The 16,599-nt window shown below is 41.9% G+C and overlaps 1 protein-coding gene across 3 annotated transcripts in view; it reads right to left on the reverse strand.

Annotated features, from left to right (window-relative positions):
• LOC109029975 (discoidin domain-containing receptor 2) overlaps positions 1–16,599 on the reverse strand; it is a 259,641-nt gene that overhangs the window by 63,899 nt on the left and 179,143 nt on the right. For all 3 annotated transcript variants that reach the window (XM_072298023.1, XM_072298022.1, XM_072298021.1), the window contains exon 6: positions 15,280–15,511. In XM_072298023.1, the coding sequence (XP_072154124.1) occupies positions 15,280–15,511 (232 nt within the window). The remainder of the gene's footprint in view (positions 1–15,279; positions 15,512–16,599) is intronic.

Consider the following 16,599-nt stretch of genomic DNA (forward strand, 5'->3'; position numbering starts at 1 on the left):
TGCACATGAAATATTTTGTAATACGAGATCGGAGACCTCCGCAATAATCGCTCCATTTTGGCGTGAGAGCTTCAGCTGACAGTGCGATTATCACTGAAGCGAAAGCCTTGTTTCCACGGGACGTTTTCATTGGATTTGTCCCAAATTCGAATCGCAGGAATGAAACTTCAGGGATTTTTCCTAATTACCTGGTTAAGATAATATCTGAATCCGATTAACAATTAGACAACTTATTTTAACTAAACAAATAAGTGAACAACAAAATATCGCACAGTTTGCTCTTGCTTCTTCTTCCTCTCTCAGCTGCGGTCTCAGAGGTACAAAGAGGTGACTAGAGGACCTATTCTTGAGCCAAGCCCCATCTCGAAACATTCGGTCCTTCCATAGCCCCTTTATTTTTCCTCCTTTTTTCAGTCCGAATGTAAGAATCATTGCCAATAGAACGACTTCGACACAATGCACCTATAAAGCTATCGGTGTCTAAAGGCGTTTTAAGATCCAACGCCAGAGGGGCTCTTTGAACACGTCTGCGAATACAGTCGACAGAGCGTCGATGTTTCCCTTTACGTATACGTATCTCAAAATGTTCACTTAATTAATCCGGCACCGTAGGAACGACCGCAGTTTGAGCTTGCCCCCTTCCACTCTCCGCGGGGGGATGAAGGGGTGCCAAAGATAAAAGTTTCAACAAGTGAGTCGGGCTAAGGGCTGATGCTCGGGTCTCCAGCGCGTTAGATTAATGCAACTCCTCAGCCGGTCATTTATGTTTTTACATTAATTAATACTCTGCTCGTCTTAATTAATACGCCGTCGACATCAGCACTCCCTCCCTCTCCTCCTCTCATCCCCTTTTGATCGTACCCCCTCGCTCCAGTCACCCCCCTGTCCCTACTCCCTCTTCCGTCGCGTCGTCTGGTGCGAAATGTGGCGCGCTCCCGGCTGCTGTGCCGGGAAAAATCCCGTATGAGCATTCCAGCATTGCCAAATTTTTGAAAAATCCCAGTTTTCTGGGAAGATTTTCAGTTGTTTTTATTGAATGTTTTGGAGATTTTCAATTCATGCGTATGTGACATTTTTTACTAAAAATGGATACCACTTAAAGGTGTCTCGATACTCGATCAAATTCCCAAACATATTACCATAAAAGTGCCTAGAGTCACTTTGTTTTATCTTCAAACTAGTAATTCCTAATTGCGAAATGAAGTCCAAATGATTTAACGCTTTGAACCTAGAGTAGAGGTGAAGATGCTACGCACGGTTTAGATTAGCGCCTTCAGTCCTTCCCGATACCGCACGCTTTGCCGCAGAGTTAGTTTAGTTGCGTGACCTAACCGAACCCAGCTTCGGTCAGCATTAATGAGCGCATTTAAAGAATGAACGCTGATTTCTCACTTCTAAGTCGATTCTTGGAATGTTCAATAAACAACGTAATGTGTTCAGAGTAAGATGTGTAATATTATAAAATAGAAACACGTTTAAAGTTCCTCCTAATAAAATGTAGTCCATTTATTCTGGTGCGGTAAAAGCTTTTAAATTTTGGATGACGTTATTCGGCGGTATACTGTGCCGCCTAATAACGATTTATTTTTGTATAACCACTTTGTTAAATTTTAACTGGATCGAACAGAAATGAAAATTTGGCAGAAATCTTTTGTGCGGCGAGAAATGTGCTGTACTGTCTCATTTGTGATAAAGACCCTCAGACTGGAAACATTTAACACTGTAAATGATGGAAAAGACCAATTTGGCACATAATTCACCGTGATATTCTTGTAAATATTTTTTGTGTGTTTGTTTTTTTTTTTTGACCCAAATACCTCACCTATCTTATTTTATCCCTATTTTCGACTGATGTCGGAGCTCTGAATCTGCCTCATGACTTGAAATTTTCACTCCAGAAATATATTTCCTTCCATTTTGGGGCATATTTCACGTTTGCACCATTCAATGAAAAAAAAGTATCACAATCCCAACTTCGCTTCAAGCTGATTTTGGCTCCAGATATGAGGACAGTTGCACTAGCAAGAGGTATAGTTGATCCAACCACACTTTCGGCAGACTTAACCGTATCTCTGACTGGTGCAAGTACATACTCTTACATCCGGCGCTAGAATCATCCAGAAGTTTAGTTGGGATTGCGATACTTTTTCTCCGTGTTCTCCAATCACACCTGCCATCTCCTACCCCTCCTCCCACGAGAAGGTTTAGACTGTGCCGGTTCGGAGTTAAAGAACGATATTAACCGCGAAAGGATCAATTAAGTTAAACCCCGGACGCAATCTCCTCTCTTGAAGTGGACTAACGTTGTTTAAAAATTCCGTTGAACTAAAAATTATATATAAATATAAATATATTCTTCCTACAAGAAGTTTTTGACTGTGCCGGTTCGGAGTAAAAGAACGATATTAACCGCGAAGGGATCAGGTTAAACCGCGGACGCAATCTCCCCTCTCGAAGTGGACTAACATTGTTTAAAAATTCCGTTGCACTAAAAATTATACATAAATATAAATATTTTCTTCCCACAAGAAGTTTTTGACTGCGCCGGTTCGGAGTAAAAGTACGATATTAACCGCGAAGGGATCAAGTTAAACCCCGGACGCAATCTCCCCTCTCGAAGTGGACTAACGTTGTTTAAAAATTCCGCTGCACTAAAAATTGGCCGGTAGATTGGACGAAGCGCCCCGCGCGGTAAATAACGGAATTTGCGGACGCGACTCGACGCAAGTGAGCACAATAAAAATCAGCTCATAAGTCACCCCAGGGGCGGTACGGCGGGGCGGGGCGGGGTGTGTCTGCACAACAGATTCTTTCATATAACACGCGTTGATATAATTGAACTTGTTAGCGGCCCCGGCCGACGTTGTCACTTCAGACTTGAAATTTATTCCGGCCGCGTTTACTATCTGTGCTATGCGACTGTTTACACCACCTCCGGCTGTGTTATTTCTCAGCAAGAATAATCTAAGACAAACTTGCAACCGAGTAATTCTTTACAGGTTTCATCGTTTGTTCTTTTTGTAAGATTTAAACATTTTATACACCAGAATAGTTAGTAACTGGGCTAAATCTTATAATGAGTTACTATTTCTGGTTTATCTATAAAACACTTATCTGCATAGAAAAACCAATACAATGTCCTTTAGTGAGCCAGAAATGGACGTATTTCTGATAAACGGAACTAAGCGCCAAATTGAGTTCCTTTTGAGGATTTTAGAATCCCGGACAACGCGTTCTGTCAAGCAGAACTAAGCGCCATGGAATTTTGCCATTGCGAGTATAGGACGGAACGAGCATCGCGTTCCGCAACACCCGCCAATTCAAGCCCCCCTCTCCCTTCCTACCCCGATGGCGCTTAGTTCCGTTTAATAGAAATGCGTTCAAAATTGCAAATTGTGGTTCAATTGACGGCCATTGTAAGTGAGTCTAAAGTTTTGGGGGGAGACAAAAATAGAAATATTTGTTTGAGAGGTGACATTTCCTTGTGAAGATGTGTCTGAAAGCCTAACCAGAATTTAATAGAAAATGTGTGAATTCCTTTGTAGACACAGCAAGTGTGAATCAGATCATTCAAATTTACGGTTGGAGCAGATCATAAACACTGACCTCAGTTTTTGAAGGCACTGAGGACATTGACGTTAATGCTAGAAATCACTAAAGTCAGTATTTAGGATCTGTTTCGAAGGATCTTGCCTTTTCTAACCAACTGCCGTTATGACCATGTTTACGCGATGCATGTCACATCGATTCAGTCCTTCAAACGCGTGCGAAAGTGCGAATCTTGTGATACGCAATTTACCATCAGCTTGAATTTGTCGCGGTCGCGGTGACAAGTACAATTACGAGTTTGCCTTCAATTTTCTGTCAGGCAAAAACACATACATGGAAGTGCGAATAGTTGCATGCAGCAAACTGTCATCCTCTGAGAACATTTTCGCCCGCTTTTAGTCTTTTGTCATGGTTTCTGAGATTTCCGATGATATTAGGAAATCAAAAAATATCAAAAGACTATGATTTACGCTTCGCCATTGATTATAATACTGAAGTGTTCATCTCGTTTGTCTTGAATTCGATGCTTCTTATTCCAAATACGCTATTTATTTGTATAAAAAACGGAGAAAAAAAGAAAACTTCGGTAAGAGTGGAGTGTAGAAGATTGGGTGGGTTGGCTACACTTAAATTTAACTGTCCCTCATGAAAAGAAGTTTATGTCCCACACATGGTATCCGTTCCACACGCGTTTAAAAAACTTCCGCGGGTTACAGTAAAGTTTAGGAGAAACCGCGAGCTAATTCCTAATGGTACTGTTGCAATATTCACGCGCCAGTTTGATCCTTTTTTTTGGGGGGGGGGGGGGCAACTTAACCGCTCAAAACTTCCACAGAAAGCCTCTCACAGAAAGTTTCCACGAAAGTGGGCTACTTACTTTTATTATGTAAATAATAAATAAATTGCGGAAAAGACTTTAATGCGTGGGCGCTATTCCTAATTATTTTTATATTTATGTTGACGAAATAAGGCAACTCTAAGAATGGTCTCTACGATGGTATAACGTAAGTTTTTGATGTTCTTTGCTAGGCTCGTTGGTTTTGGGTTTGACATAAGACTCACAAGGACCAGCGTATTGCCGATCAAGATAGATGTGTTTTATCGAGGGAGATATCGACGATACCATATAGAAAGTGCAATTTTCGGCGAAAATATCCATCAAAGTTTGTTCAGATGTATTTCAGCAACTGATAATCAGACAACCTTCCTCACGTCAAGAACTCTGGATCCATCTCCTTTGTTTAGGTACCTCAACCTAAGACTAGGAGCGAAGGAGCTTATATAAGAATTGCCTGGAACTCCCGACCAATTAGAGACCGGTATAATTTTTCTGTCATAAAAGTTAGAGGTGAAAAAAACACCGAGTCCATTTTCTTTTAGTCTCGATCTTTCAAAATGAAGGTACTTCATAATTTGGCCATAAATTGACAGTTTTTCGTAATCTTTGATCGGCTCATTCTCCAATTCTTTTCTCCGCTCCTTCTCTCATTCCCTTTGTTCCTTGTCGAACCCGTTATTTCCTGGTCCATTCTACGTTATAATCTTTGCAATCGGTGAAAATGTAATCTTTACTCCCGTTTGTGACATTGTGGAGGCCTAGAAGACGGGAACCAACCAGAAATGGATTCACATTGTCTTGACTCTCAGTATAAAGGGGACTATAACGTTCACGAGATGAAAATCCTCTCCATATCGATACTTTAAAACGAATCTATTGAAACACGACGACGGAACCTTGGCAAAACGATTGCAAATCTTTGCAATCAGTGAAAATGTAATCTGCATGCTCCTTTGTGACACTGTGAAGGCCTAAAATACGGGAACCAACCAGACATGGATTCACATTGTCTTGACTCTCAGTATAAAGGAGCTTTAACGTTCACGAGATGAAAATCCTCTCTATATCGATACTTTAAAACGAATCCATCGAAACACGACGACGGGACCTTGGCAAAACGAGGGAGCTCAACGGAGAGGCGACAAAAAATCCCGGGGATCGAAGACTTGGCACCGGGCTGACACTTTGATAACACAATAAATCACGAAGAGAGGGCGGGCGGGCGGGGCGGGTGGCGAGTCAATATACCGCGGTCCCTTGGCCGGGCACAAGATAACAGTATGAGCGCAACACGGAACACGGCTCCGTGTCAACACTTTATTTCCGCATCCCTGTCAAGCACAGCCCGCTGCTCGCTGCCCTATCACCGCACCGTCGGCCGTCCGCTGTCCACGTCAACGCCACGTTTAGCCGCCCTCTATTGCCCCCGCCCCCGCGTTGCGGCATCTCTCCGGCTAGAAAAACCTACTTTAACGGGTACATTCGTAGACAAAATAATTATTCCACCCCCCATACATCCGGTAATAGTGTCTGCATGTAGGCGAGGGGGGCAGAGGTAATTATCATACTAAAGGGTGTAATCCCCCTTACCGCTACGCGGCACCACCCCCGCGGGCTGATTGTTGAAATTTATAGACAAACTATAGACAAAGATGACACACGGAGGATGGAGTTAAGTTCCTCTTGTCAAAAATTCCAAGTCGAGAAAAAATACTTTTAACGAGAAATTAGTTGTCAAAATGTGTCCTTCCCATTAGTCTCATGGAGGTATGAAATTTGGGACTGCTTCCTCTCAATTTGAACTCGATATTTGTAGGCTGATTGTTGGTATTCGTAGACAAAGCTATAGACAAAGAGGAAATAGGGAGGATGGAGCGATCCTATAAGTTGAAATGGGTGGTTCGTATAAACTAAGGGACAAAATGATGGATTAACTATAGGGTCTCTCGTGGGTTGTCGCTATTTAGTCTATTACCTACCTCCTTTGTCCATCGCAATCACCTTCTTCCATCAATCGGATCCCTCCATGTCCCTTTTGTCCTCTTTGTCTACCGTTCTGTCTATACCAATTTAAACAATCACGCTGCTGGAGGGAGCTTTGCACCCGTTAAAGCCTTGGTATCTTTGCAATAAGGAAAGCTTTTACTTTTGGAACTCCAACATTCAACTATTGAATTACCCTCTAGGTGAATTTTTAACAACGTGTAGAGCATTTTGTTCTGAAAACAAACCGAGATTTGATTGACTTGTTTGACTCATTGCGTCACCCAAAGCTCATCTGGGTTGATCCTATTTCGGCACAACTGTCCCGTTTCGGCACAATAAAAGGAGACGTATCGGCACATTCTTTTTTAGCCCATTAAACCAAATGAAATGACCTTATTCGGCACAAGTACGATTATTTAATTGAAGCTCTTTGAAAATTTGGGTAGGACTACCCATTCTAGCCGGAAAACTTTGAAATAATCGTACTTGTGCTGAATACGGTCATTTCATTCGGTTTAATAGGCTAAAAAAATGTGACGAAACGTCTCCTTTTCATAGTGTGCCAAAACAGGTCAGTTGCGCCGAAATGAAAATCACCCAGATGAGCTTTGGGCGATGCAATGAGTCAAACAAGTCTATCAAATCTCGGCTTGTTTTCGGAACAAAATGCTCTGCACGTTGTTAAACATTCACCTAGAGGGTAATTCAATAGTTGAATGTTGGAGTTCCAAAAGTGAAAGCTTCCCTTATTGCAAAGATACCAATCGAGAGTCTCTCTTAAAATTAGTCTCTCTGTAAAGAAGCCAGAGTGTCGTAATGTCTCTGCATCTATGGAGAATTTTTGCATGCCGCAAAATTTTGCAAAATTTTTAGTGTGCCGAAACGGGATACGTCCGCTCATCCCTAGTGTCCAACAGACCCTTTTACCCGATAGAAAGGCAACATGGGAAGAAGCTGAAGGGGACAAATGGAGGATTTCGGGAGAGTATCCGCACTTGTTCATCGGAACAACTATTGTTTTAATTTATTCAGACATGCTTCATTTCGGGTGGCGCGAAGTTATTCAACCTGTTTGTGACTCGCGTGCGTGCGCCCCGTCCCGATCGAGGTATTTCACCGGTGATGGATGGACTCAACGATCGCATCTGTCAAACACCGCTGTCGGGTCGGAGCCCGGCTAAAACTCGGCGAATTTTCAGCTTCCGACCTGATGGATGGACCTCCTCCCGGTTCCCAGTTGCGGCCATGTAAATATACATTCGTACATCTGTACCGACGTTGATTTTACTTGTGGCGAATGCTCGTGAAACATTCGTAGTTAATGACCGCCCTCCGTTTCGCATCGCGCTTCGGGGCCTGATTTCTCATCGGTGAGTTGATTGATGGTGTCATCGGTGACTTCAAAGGTAACTCGCTGAATTCAGACCAGGACCGGATTAAGGGGGTGGCCACATGGGCCGCGGCCCATGGCGGCAAAATTAGGGGGCGGCAAATTTTGCAATTTTTTTAAATGTAGGTACAAAAAAATCGGATTCAGAATGAAAATACGAACAAGAAAAGGTGACAAAATATCTCATTTCCTGAGAGTATAGTAATTTCTAATTTTGTCGTATCTCGGTGATACAAAAGATTGCGCACCTTTAACTAGTTGAGTTAAGAGAGAGACCAAACACGTAATTTGGCCTGGAGCGGCGCGGCGCAGAGAGAAATGATGACGATTGACGAGGACTTGAGATGGAAAGAAGAAAGCCCTCGGCGCGGCGGTCGGCATGTAACACATATTAGCGCCTACGATACTGCATGAATACTTCACGCATTGCGTCAAACACAGTACGGTCAACAGCGGTCGGCTCGGCGCGGCGCGGCGTGAAACGCTCAGTGCCTACAAGACTACATGAATACTTCACGCATTGCGCCAAACACAGTGTGATCAGCGCGGCACGGCGCGGCGGTGGATGTTAAAATTATTAAACCACATTCATGCTCGTTCTTTCTTAATTTTTTAGTTCATTTCTTGCAAATAAAAGGCCTTGTCCACACAGAGATAGGTTTATGGAACTGAACTTTCGCACGAAGTTCTGTGGACTTTTGCTAGTAGTGTTGACAGGGCTTACGCAAAAAATGTGTCCAACACGAGTGAACGCGTCTTATGCACCCTTCTCCCTCCGGCACGTTCACATGATGATTTTTATTGATGTTCAAAAATGAATGAGAAGAGGGCGGCAAAATACAGGCGGCCCATGGGCGGCAAGTAGGTAAATCCGGCCATGATTCAGACACATATGCAAAAACTCGATTTTGTTCAGGAAGTGATTCTCGAAAGAGAATCAATGGACATGCATCAGTTTTCGTCAAAATTCGAGTTGTGGCCATGTAAATATTCATTCGTATACGTCTGTACCAACTGTAATCAGCTCGTGACGTATTGCTAGCAGTTCATGACCACCCTCCTTTTGGCATCACAGTTCGAGAACATGATGATTTCTCATCGTTGAGTTGACTGACCGGTGATTTCACGCATGATCAATGTAAGGAAGCAAACAACACTTGGATTTTAAATCATTAATCAATACATCTATTGACTTAGCTTTGTTTTGAGGCGTTCTCGTCAATTCTGGCGTAGGTGCGGACCCAAGGGAGGCGCAGGGAGCGTCGGCCTCCCCCTCCCGTTCGACCGAAAAAAAGAAGGAAAATAATTTGTGGAAAGAAAGAAGGACGGTGGTGAGACGGAGGACAGTAGATGGAAGAACGCTTATACTTGGTAATGGAGATGTTGCATGTGTGAAGAATTTGCGATTTGACTGTTAATTCTTATGTAAAAGCTCGCGAGAAACACGATGATGCCACTGGTTTTCTCTGAAATCAACTTCCAAGCTCAAAAAAAGCTCTCTAGTTGAGGCCAAAATGGAGGGGATATCCCACGCTATTCTGAGAGTCAATCTCTACATCAAGACGAACTTTCCATGCAAAGATAGGGAGCAAATATATTGATAGGGCTGCCACTTTATTTGGGGACTCTAAAACTGAAAGCACGGCATCCCTGCTAATGTGTTTGCACCCTATCTTTGCATGGAGAGTTTGTCTTAATGTAGAGGTAGACTCTCAGGATAGCGTCGAATATTTCCTCCATTTTGGCCTCAACTTGAGAGCTTTGTTCGAGCTTGGAAGTTAATTTCAGAGAAAACAAGCGGCACCGTCGTGTTTTTTGCAAACTTTTACCAAAGAATCAACAGTCAAATCGCAAATCCCTCACACATGCAACATCTTATTCATGAAAAAAATGACTCAAACTGCATAATATTAAAAATGCTTTAAAATGTCGAACATTTTCTGTAAAAACTGGACCCCCCTTTGGCCACCTCGTTTGAAGGGTATGGATCCGCCTATGATTTCTGGACATCCATGTACGTATGAAATCTCTCCGGGCGTACTTTTGAAGTTTATTCGCATTGTTTCTGGATTAAGTTCTGAGTAAAATCACCAGACGTACTACAACGCAAAAAGTTATAAATGAAGCTATCGACTTTCGAATATTTCTTGAAAAAACTACAGATCCACCTTAAAGGCATAGACATAATGCATGTTGAATGCACCGCACCATGCTGTCGTGGTAAGGAAGAACGCCGTATGAACATTCGAGGGTTGCCAAATTGTTTCAATTAAAATGCTTAGTTTTGAGGAGTATTATGAATATTTTTTTGTTGAAATTTTTAGGTAATTTAGATCTGATTAAAAACAAAATTCCATTAAAAACTCGAAGGAAAATATTCCTAAATTTTCCATGTAATCAAGATTTTATTGGAGGGAATTTGGCAACGTCTGAAGGCTCATACGGCGTTTTTCCTTAGCATGGCAGCATGGATCTATACCGCAACCACGGAGGCGCGGCGCACCGAAGTGATTATCCGCGCCGTTTATAAGCCTGCTAAGAAGTCGGTAGTGGAAGTTCCTCACGGGAAGATACTCGGTGTAAGTGGAAAAGCAAGCGTGTTCGAAGTTAAGTAATGGATCCAGTTAATGAACTTACCGTGTCGCGAGGTTAGGAGAGAGCCCGCGTGGGTGTGTTCGGCTCCGAAATGCGCTCGCCGCGTTTTATTTGATTTGTTTTCCGCGATGTTTGCTTACTTCCCGCAACTCCGTAAGGACTGGATCGTCCGCTACGGAAACCGACGCGGCAGCCGATTCGGTGGTTCATGAAGTTACCGCAGGTTTTGAAAAGAAAGTTACGTATCGATGTCTAATACGAAAAATGTGCACCCCAATGGTGAAGAATAAAATCTCCGATTATGTTTTTTTTCTCTTTTTAAGAGAAAGATTATGTAAATTTTCTATTCAATTTTTCTCTTTAAAGGATATTCTGAGAGAATTTGAAACGACATTTTTAGATAATATTCCTTAGGAAAAATGAAGTATATAATCTTAAATTTTGAAGCACCACAATCCGAATATACGTACACGAAGAAACATTTCCTGAAGTCCCTATTGAACGTCCTGTTAATATTTTCCCCGTCGGTTTGGATTTCCTTTGTCTCAATGGAATTCTCATCATGACAACCAAAGTCCCATCGGGACAACCGGAAATCTTGGTGTCTCAAGAATAAACACAAGGAGTAAAATATTTACAGAATGTTTTAGAGAGACTCCGGAAAACTTCTCTCCATAGATTTTCTCCGTTCCTTTGCCAATATGCCTCTCCATTCTACACTGAAAAAAAAGTTCGGTAAATCCGAACTAGTTAGGATCATATGGAACTAGGATTTGTTCGGTACACACGACCGAATTATTCGGTCCGCTCAGCCGAACTGTTCGGTCCTTGGAACCGAACTGTAAGAATTTATTATGGTTCGGTCGCACAAACCGAACAATTCGGTTGTGTGTACCGAACAAGATATGGTTCCATATGATCCTAACTAGTTCGGATTTACCGAACTTTTTTTTTCAGTGTAAAAATGAAGGAAATGGTACCAAGAACACAGCCGAATTCACTATCATCCTGACTTTAAGAAGGTCATCAAATGGGAAGCTTTTGGGGAAAGTAGAGAGAAACGCGCAAAGATGCAGGCAATTTTACATACACGCGGCTTCAGACAAATGAAATTAGAACGTTCCCCTGATTCGCGATACGGTGGCGTAGAGGAGAGGGTAGAGGGGCGAGGGAGTGACGCATTTTTTTTGCAGGATCTCTGCAGCTGACGCGAGTGGTGACATGTCTGAAGGATCTTCATACAGGCTACGCACAATGAACAACAATCCGGACTAGCCCAAAAAAGAACGGATGAAGCCTTGTGATAATAAGAGCATGTATTCAGGGAAAGGCAAACGATATTTTCGTGCTGCATTCTAATTCCCATCATTTTTTGGGAGAGGGGAGATAGTAAAGACAATTTTCTCGTAACAAACTTTTACTTGTTTGAATTTTCTGAGGTTGGAACTTTTTTTATTGGATTTTAATCGATTGTCAGAAATTTCATATAGCCTTGCTGAGAAAACGAAGTGGTTTATTCGACAAATACAGGAAAAGGCATCTCAGTGCTCAAAAAGTTATAAGCTGATTCAAAGGTACCGTGAACATTTGAATTTCCAAACTTTCATGTTCATGTCTGACAATTATTGGATTTGTTTGCACTTTTATGCCCTTCATTAGTACGCAAATGAAAGGCCGATTGCTTATTCTTTAAGATTTTGAAAGACTTCCCCTTTAAATACTCAAATTTCAATCATCAACCTGCTTCAATTTGCGGAAAATTAATCTCTTAAAATATTTATAACCGCGTGCTGAAGCCATATGCTTCGATTCAAATTTTTGTAGAGTCTCCATTTTCCTCCTAGAATACCAAAATAGCATTTTTTTTTAAAACTTTCACAGAATATTCTGCGCAAGATGAAAGAAAATCAGAGAAAGATAAAAAGTTAGAAAAAGTAGGATATTACGATGGATTGCAACTTTGCGAATCGATACCTATACTTGATGTGAGACTTTTGCCATCGATACATACCGACAAAGCGGCACACGAATAAATAACATCGAAAAAATACATATTGCCACATGAAGGAGTGCCTGACTCAAAAATTGAAGCCGAAATTATGGGTATTACCCTGTTCACGTCAGTTCTATTTCCTCTAAAGTGTCATCGATTGCCATGATTATTTGAGGTCGAAAATAGGAAGTTCAAAAAAAAGGTCTGAATTGAAGCAACTATTTTAAAAATTGAAATTCTTCTCTATGCGAAACCGTTCTCGCGCGGCCTCTAGTGCGGCGGACGTGTCGTGCGTGTTGCGTCCTCCGCGGCGCGGCGCGGTTTGCAAATTCCGCCATTCTCCCCACGTCCCTGCTACTTCGCCTGGCTCCGTTACGCGGCGCTTTATAATTTGCCATCCCTTTGTTCGAAGCGCGGTGTGTTTCCTAGAATACATTGCCAAATTTAGCGATTATTTTATTTGGTTCGAGCCCAAACTTTCGTGGGATTCCATTATATCCAATACAGCAAGTTCATCCCTTTACAATGATGTCCGCTCTAAAATTCTCAACTCATCAGTTATCCTGTAAAAAAGATCTTCTTGAAGAAAAATGCCCAAGCGTTAATTTCGTCTAAAAGCGTGAACAGATCTGTTTTTCAGTGCCCAAGAGAAGGAGGTTGAAACTACACAAGTCAAAAAAGTCCCCAAATACGTAGAAAAAAAAAAATTGTATGTTCGATTTGGTGTACCCCTTTGACCCCTAAGACCTTTTTGTTGATAAATATACTGACAATGGACAACTTGTACTGTTAAAATGTCGATAAAATTTGCAAAATATACTTTGCAATGGACATAATGGAGACGGCAATTTTCTCTTGGACATTTCTCATGCATTTAACCTTTCTAAGCTCATTTTAAAATATATTATTGTCTCTTTCTAATACACGCACACATACCTTAAAAAAAAATCAGACCAATTTGGCAGCAGTGCGTCAGCTCATTCTCGTCGCTGCACCCGCCTTGCAGATTCAGGCGGAGAATATGATGCCGGTGCATACACAATAAGTGGTACCGTGTTTACATATCATATCCAGCGCTGCCAAATTTCATGGATCATCTCGTTTAAATTCGATGAGCCACTATTGAAAGAATTGACAAATTCTGCACGGGCGGCAACACTCTCACCTACTTCCTCGTTGGTCGTCTTTTTTCAATTCCGCACGCAATTTATGAAAAGAACAGTCAGCAGCTTTCGATCTCCGAGTGCGAATAACCGAGGAGGAGTTGTGAATTATCTATAATCGACCCGACGATCGGATTCACGGTTTCGGGCTCTTTGAGTCCGTTAGTTCACTCCAAGTTTGCATTCGGAATAACTCAAAGTGATATATATTTGTCGCCCAGCTAGCAAAAGAGCCAGTGGCGTGGCGTGCTTTGCGATGTACCGATTGTTGTGCCATTTAAAGCTATGGAAAAGGATCGATAAACAGCGTGTTCGTTGCGAACACCTTAATAATCGATTCTTTACCATAGGTTTAAATGATGGCATAAAAATCGATATATCGCAATTCACGCCACACCTTTGAAAAGAGCGTATCTGCACATTGCGATGAGCCCGGAAAAGCTTCAAATCGTATGGACAACAAGCTTCATTGCAAAATGCAATTACGACCTTATCGTTATCCCTCTGATGTAAGCTAAGGAAAACGAATATCAAACGAATCATCATCGAATGAACATTCGAGAGTTGCCAACTTTTCCGGGATAAAATAAATATTCTAGAGGAAAATTGAGCATATTTTAACTTCAAATTTTCACATACTTTAGATTAAATTGAGAACAAAATTGTCTAAAACTTTGAAGAGAAATACTCAAAGTTTCCTGAGTAAATTGTGTAGTATTTCCTGAGTAGTTTTTGCTTTTTGCGAACACCTCGTGTTTTCGGTCCCCTCAGTCACCCTAAACCTTCTAATTTCATATGCATTGATTCCTATCTTAGTGGTTCTAAATTATTGGACGTATGCTTTTTTTCTATTTTCTCCCGAAAAATCTTCATGCAGATTGCTCTATTAGCTTTCCACAGTTCCCACCAAGGTCGGCAACCCTGCTCACGCACTCGGCCCGATCTTTGCATACAGAATGCAATCAATTACAAAGGTGGGCCTTCCCATAATGTAACAATGGGCAGTCATGATTAGCCAGAAATTTGAGAGTTGATTTGTACGTCAGGGAGTGAATTTTGGATAAAAGCGGCGCCGGTATTCCACCAGATATATTGCGAATGCAATTGGTCCATTACAACCTTCAGGCTTGATTCTGGCTAGAACAATTGGACGTATTTCTGCCAAACGGAACTGTGTGCATTATGACGTGAGCCATGTAATGCATGTGTTCTTATAAGTCTCAGGAATCATGTCTCAATGCACATAGTTGTGTTTGGCAGAAATACGTCCAATTGGACCGAGTTGAGCAGATACACAACAGTTCGAATTTTTGAATGATAAAGGCTTGGGGTGGTTTTGAATTTAACGAGAAGTTAATTTTAATTTTCTCCTATCAAAATTTCCGAATTGAGAAAAATATTTTCATCGTGAAAATAATTGTGAACCGGTTTCCTTAGCATCGAGTTTTTAGAGGATATGAAACTTTCATCGTGTTTTTCTCAATTCAAATTTGATGCAACTTAACTGGTCCGATCGCCCCTCGATAATTCCTTAGTTAGAAACTTATTCGTATTGAAACTTTTCGATTAGAACTTGCGTAAATAAGAAATCTAATTTTTCCAAAGGAGTTCTAGTTATTTGGTGGACCGATATAGTTATTATTTGGTACTGTGAGTAGTATCGACTAACTCAATATTTTTCCCAACTTCACAAGTGAGATTTTTCCTGGGGCAGATCCTATGAAATGTCACGTGGAGACATGCCCGTAGAGAAATAAGTGTTTACCTGTTTGCCGTCCCAGCGGCTGTACTGCTTCCAGTCTTTGAGCCCGGGGCGCCAGTACTCGAACATGTACTCCTCGGCGTACTCCTGGCCACGTCCGTGGTCGAAGCGCCCCTGGGTCTGGATTCCGGTCACGAAGTGGAGCCGACTCAGGTCCATTTGGATGTACTCCCGCACGCCCTTCTCCACCTGCTGCTTCGGGCACCACGCACCGCCCGCCCGCTCCAGCCGCAACCTGCCGACAAACAAAACTCAGTTCTTAAGATACATATTCGGAATTGATGTGAATTATCATAAAATATTACTAAGAAATTACAACAATTTACAAAATGATAAGGGGACGCATATCGGAGGGCGATATCGTGCAAGACGTCTTGTCAAGGCAGTTACACGGAGAAAAAAACCTCGTGCGTGGGACCCAAAGTTTAGGTCATATGGACCTCTGAAGTTTTCGGATTGAGTATCAGAACACTTTCGGTCTAGCTGTCGAGGTTTGGATCACACATCTAAAACTTAAGTTCTTACATCTGAAGTACTTCAGATGTGAGTAGCAAAGTTTTTCGGATGTGAGAAGCGAAGTTTTTCGGATGTGAGGAGCGAAGTTTTTCGGATGTGAGAACCGAAGTTTTTCGGATGTAAAAATCGAAGTACTTCAGATGTAAGAACTGAAGTTTCAGATGTGTGATCCAAACCTCAGCAGCTTGCCCTAAAGTGTTCAGATGCTCAATCCGAAAACTTCAGAGATCCATATGACCTAAACTTCGGGTCCCACGCACGAAGTTTTTTTCTCCGTGTAGTGTGGTTGTGGTATGAACATGCGCAAAGAATGTTCTGCCGTGCTAAGGAAGAACGCCGTACGAATCTTCAAACGTTGCCACATTTCCTTCAATAAAACCTTAATTTACTGGGAAATTTTTTTACGTGAATCGTAATTTTTCGTGAATTTTTTACTTCAATTTTTTCAGACAATTTTGTCCTCAATTGCATATTAAATGTCTGCAAATCTCGAGGAAAAATACGCAAAATCGTTCTCAAAAATACGTGTTTTATCCGCGGCAATCTGGCAACTCTCGAATGTTTACACAGCGTTCTTCCTCATCACGGCAGTGTTGGAGGAAAGGGTGCCCAAACGAGTTTTTGACGCAATGCGTGAAGTATTCCTGCACCCTTGTAGGCGCTGATATACTTTTCGCGTTGATCAGCGACCGCACGGTATTTGGCGCAATGCGTGAAGTATTCATGCAGTCTTGCAGGCGCTCATATGCGAAAAATGTCGGTGGACAGGTTGCCCAAACAAGTTTTGGATTGGATACCACCTGAGAA

The sequence above is a fragment of the Bemisia tabaci genome, chromosome 3 (genome assembly GCF_918797505.1).
Source record: "Bemisia tabaci chromosome 3, PGI_BMITA_v3".
NCBI lineage: Eukaryota > Metazoa > Arthropoda > Insecta > Hemiptera > Aleyrodidae > Bemisia > Bemisia tabaci.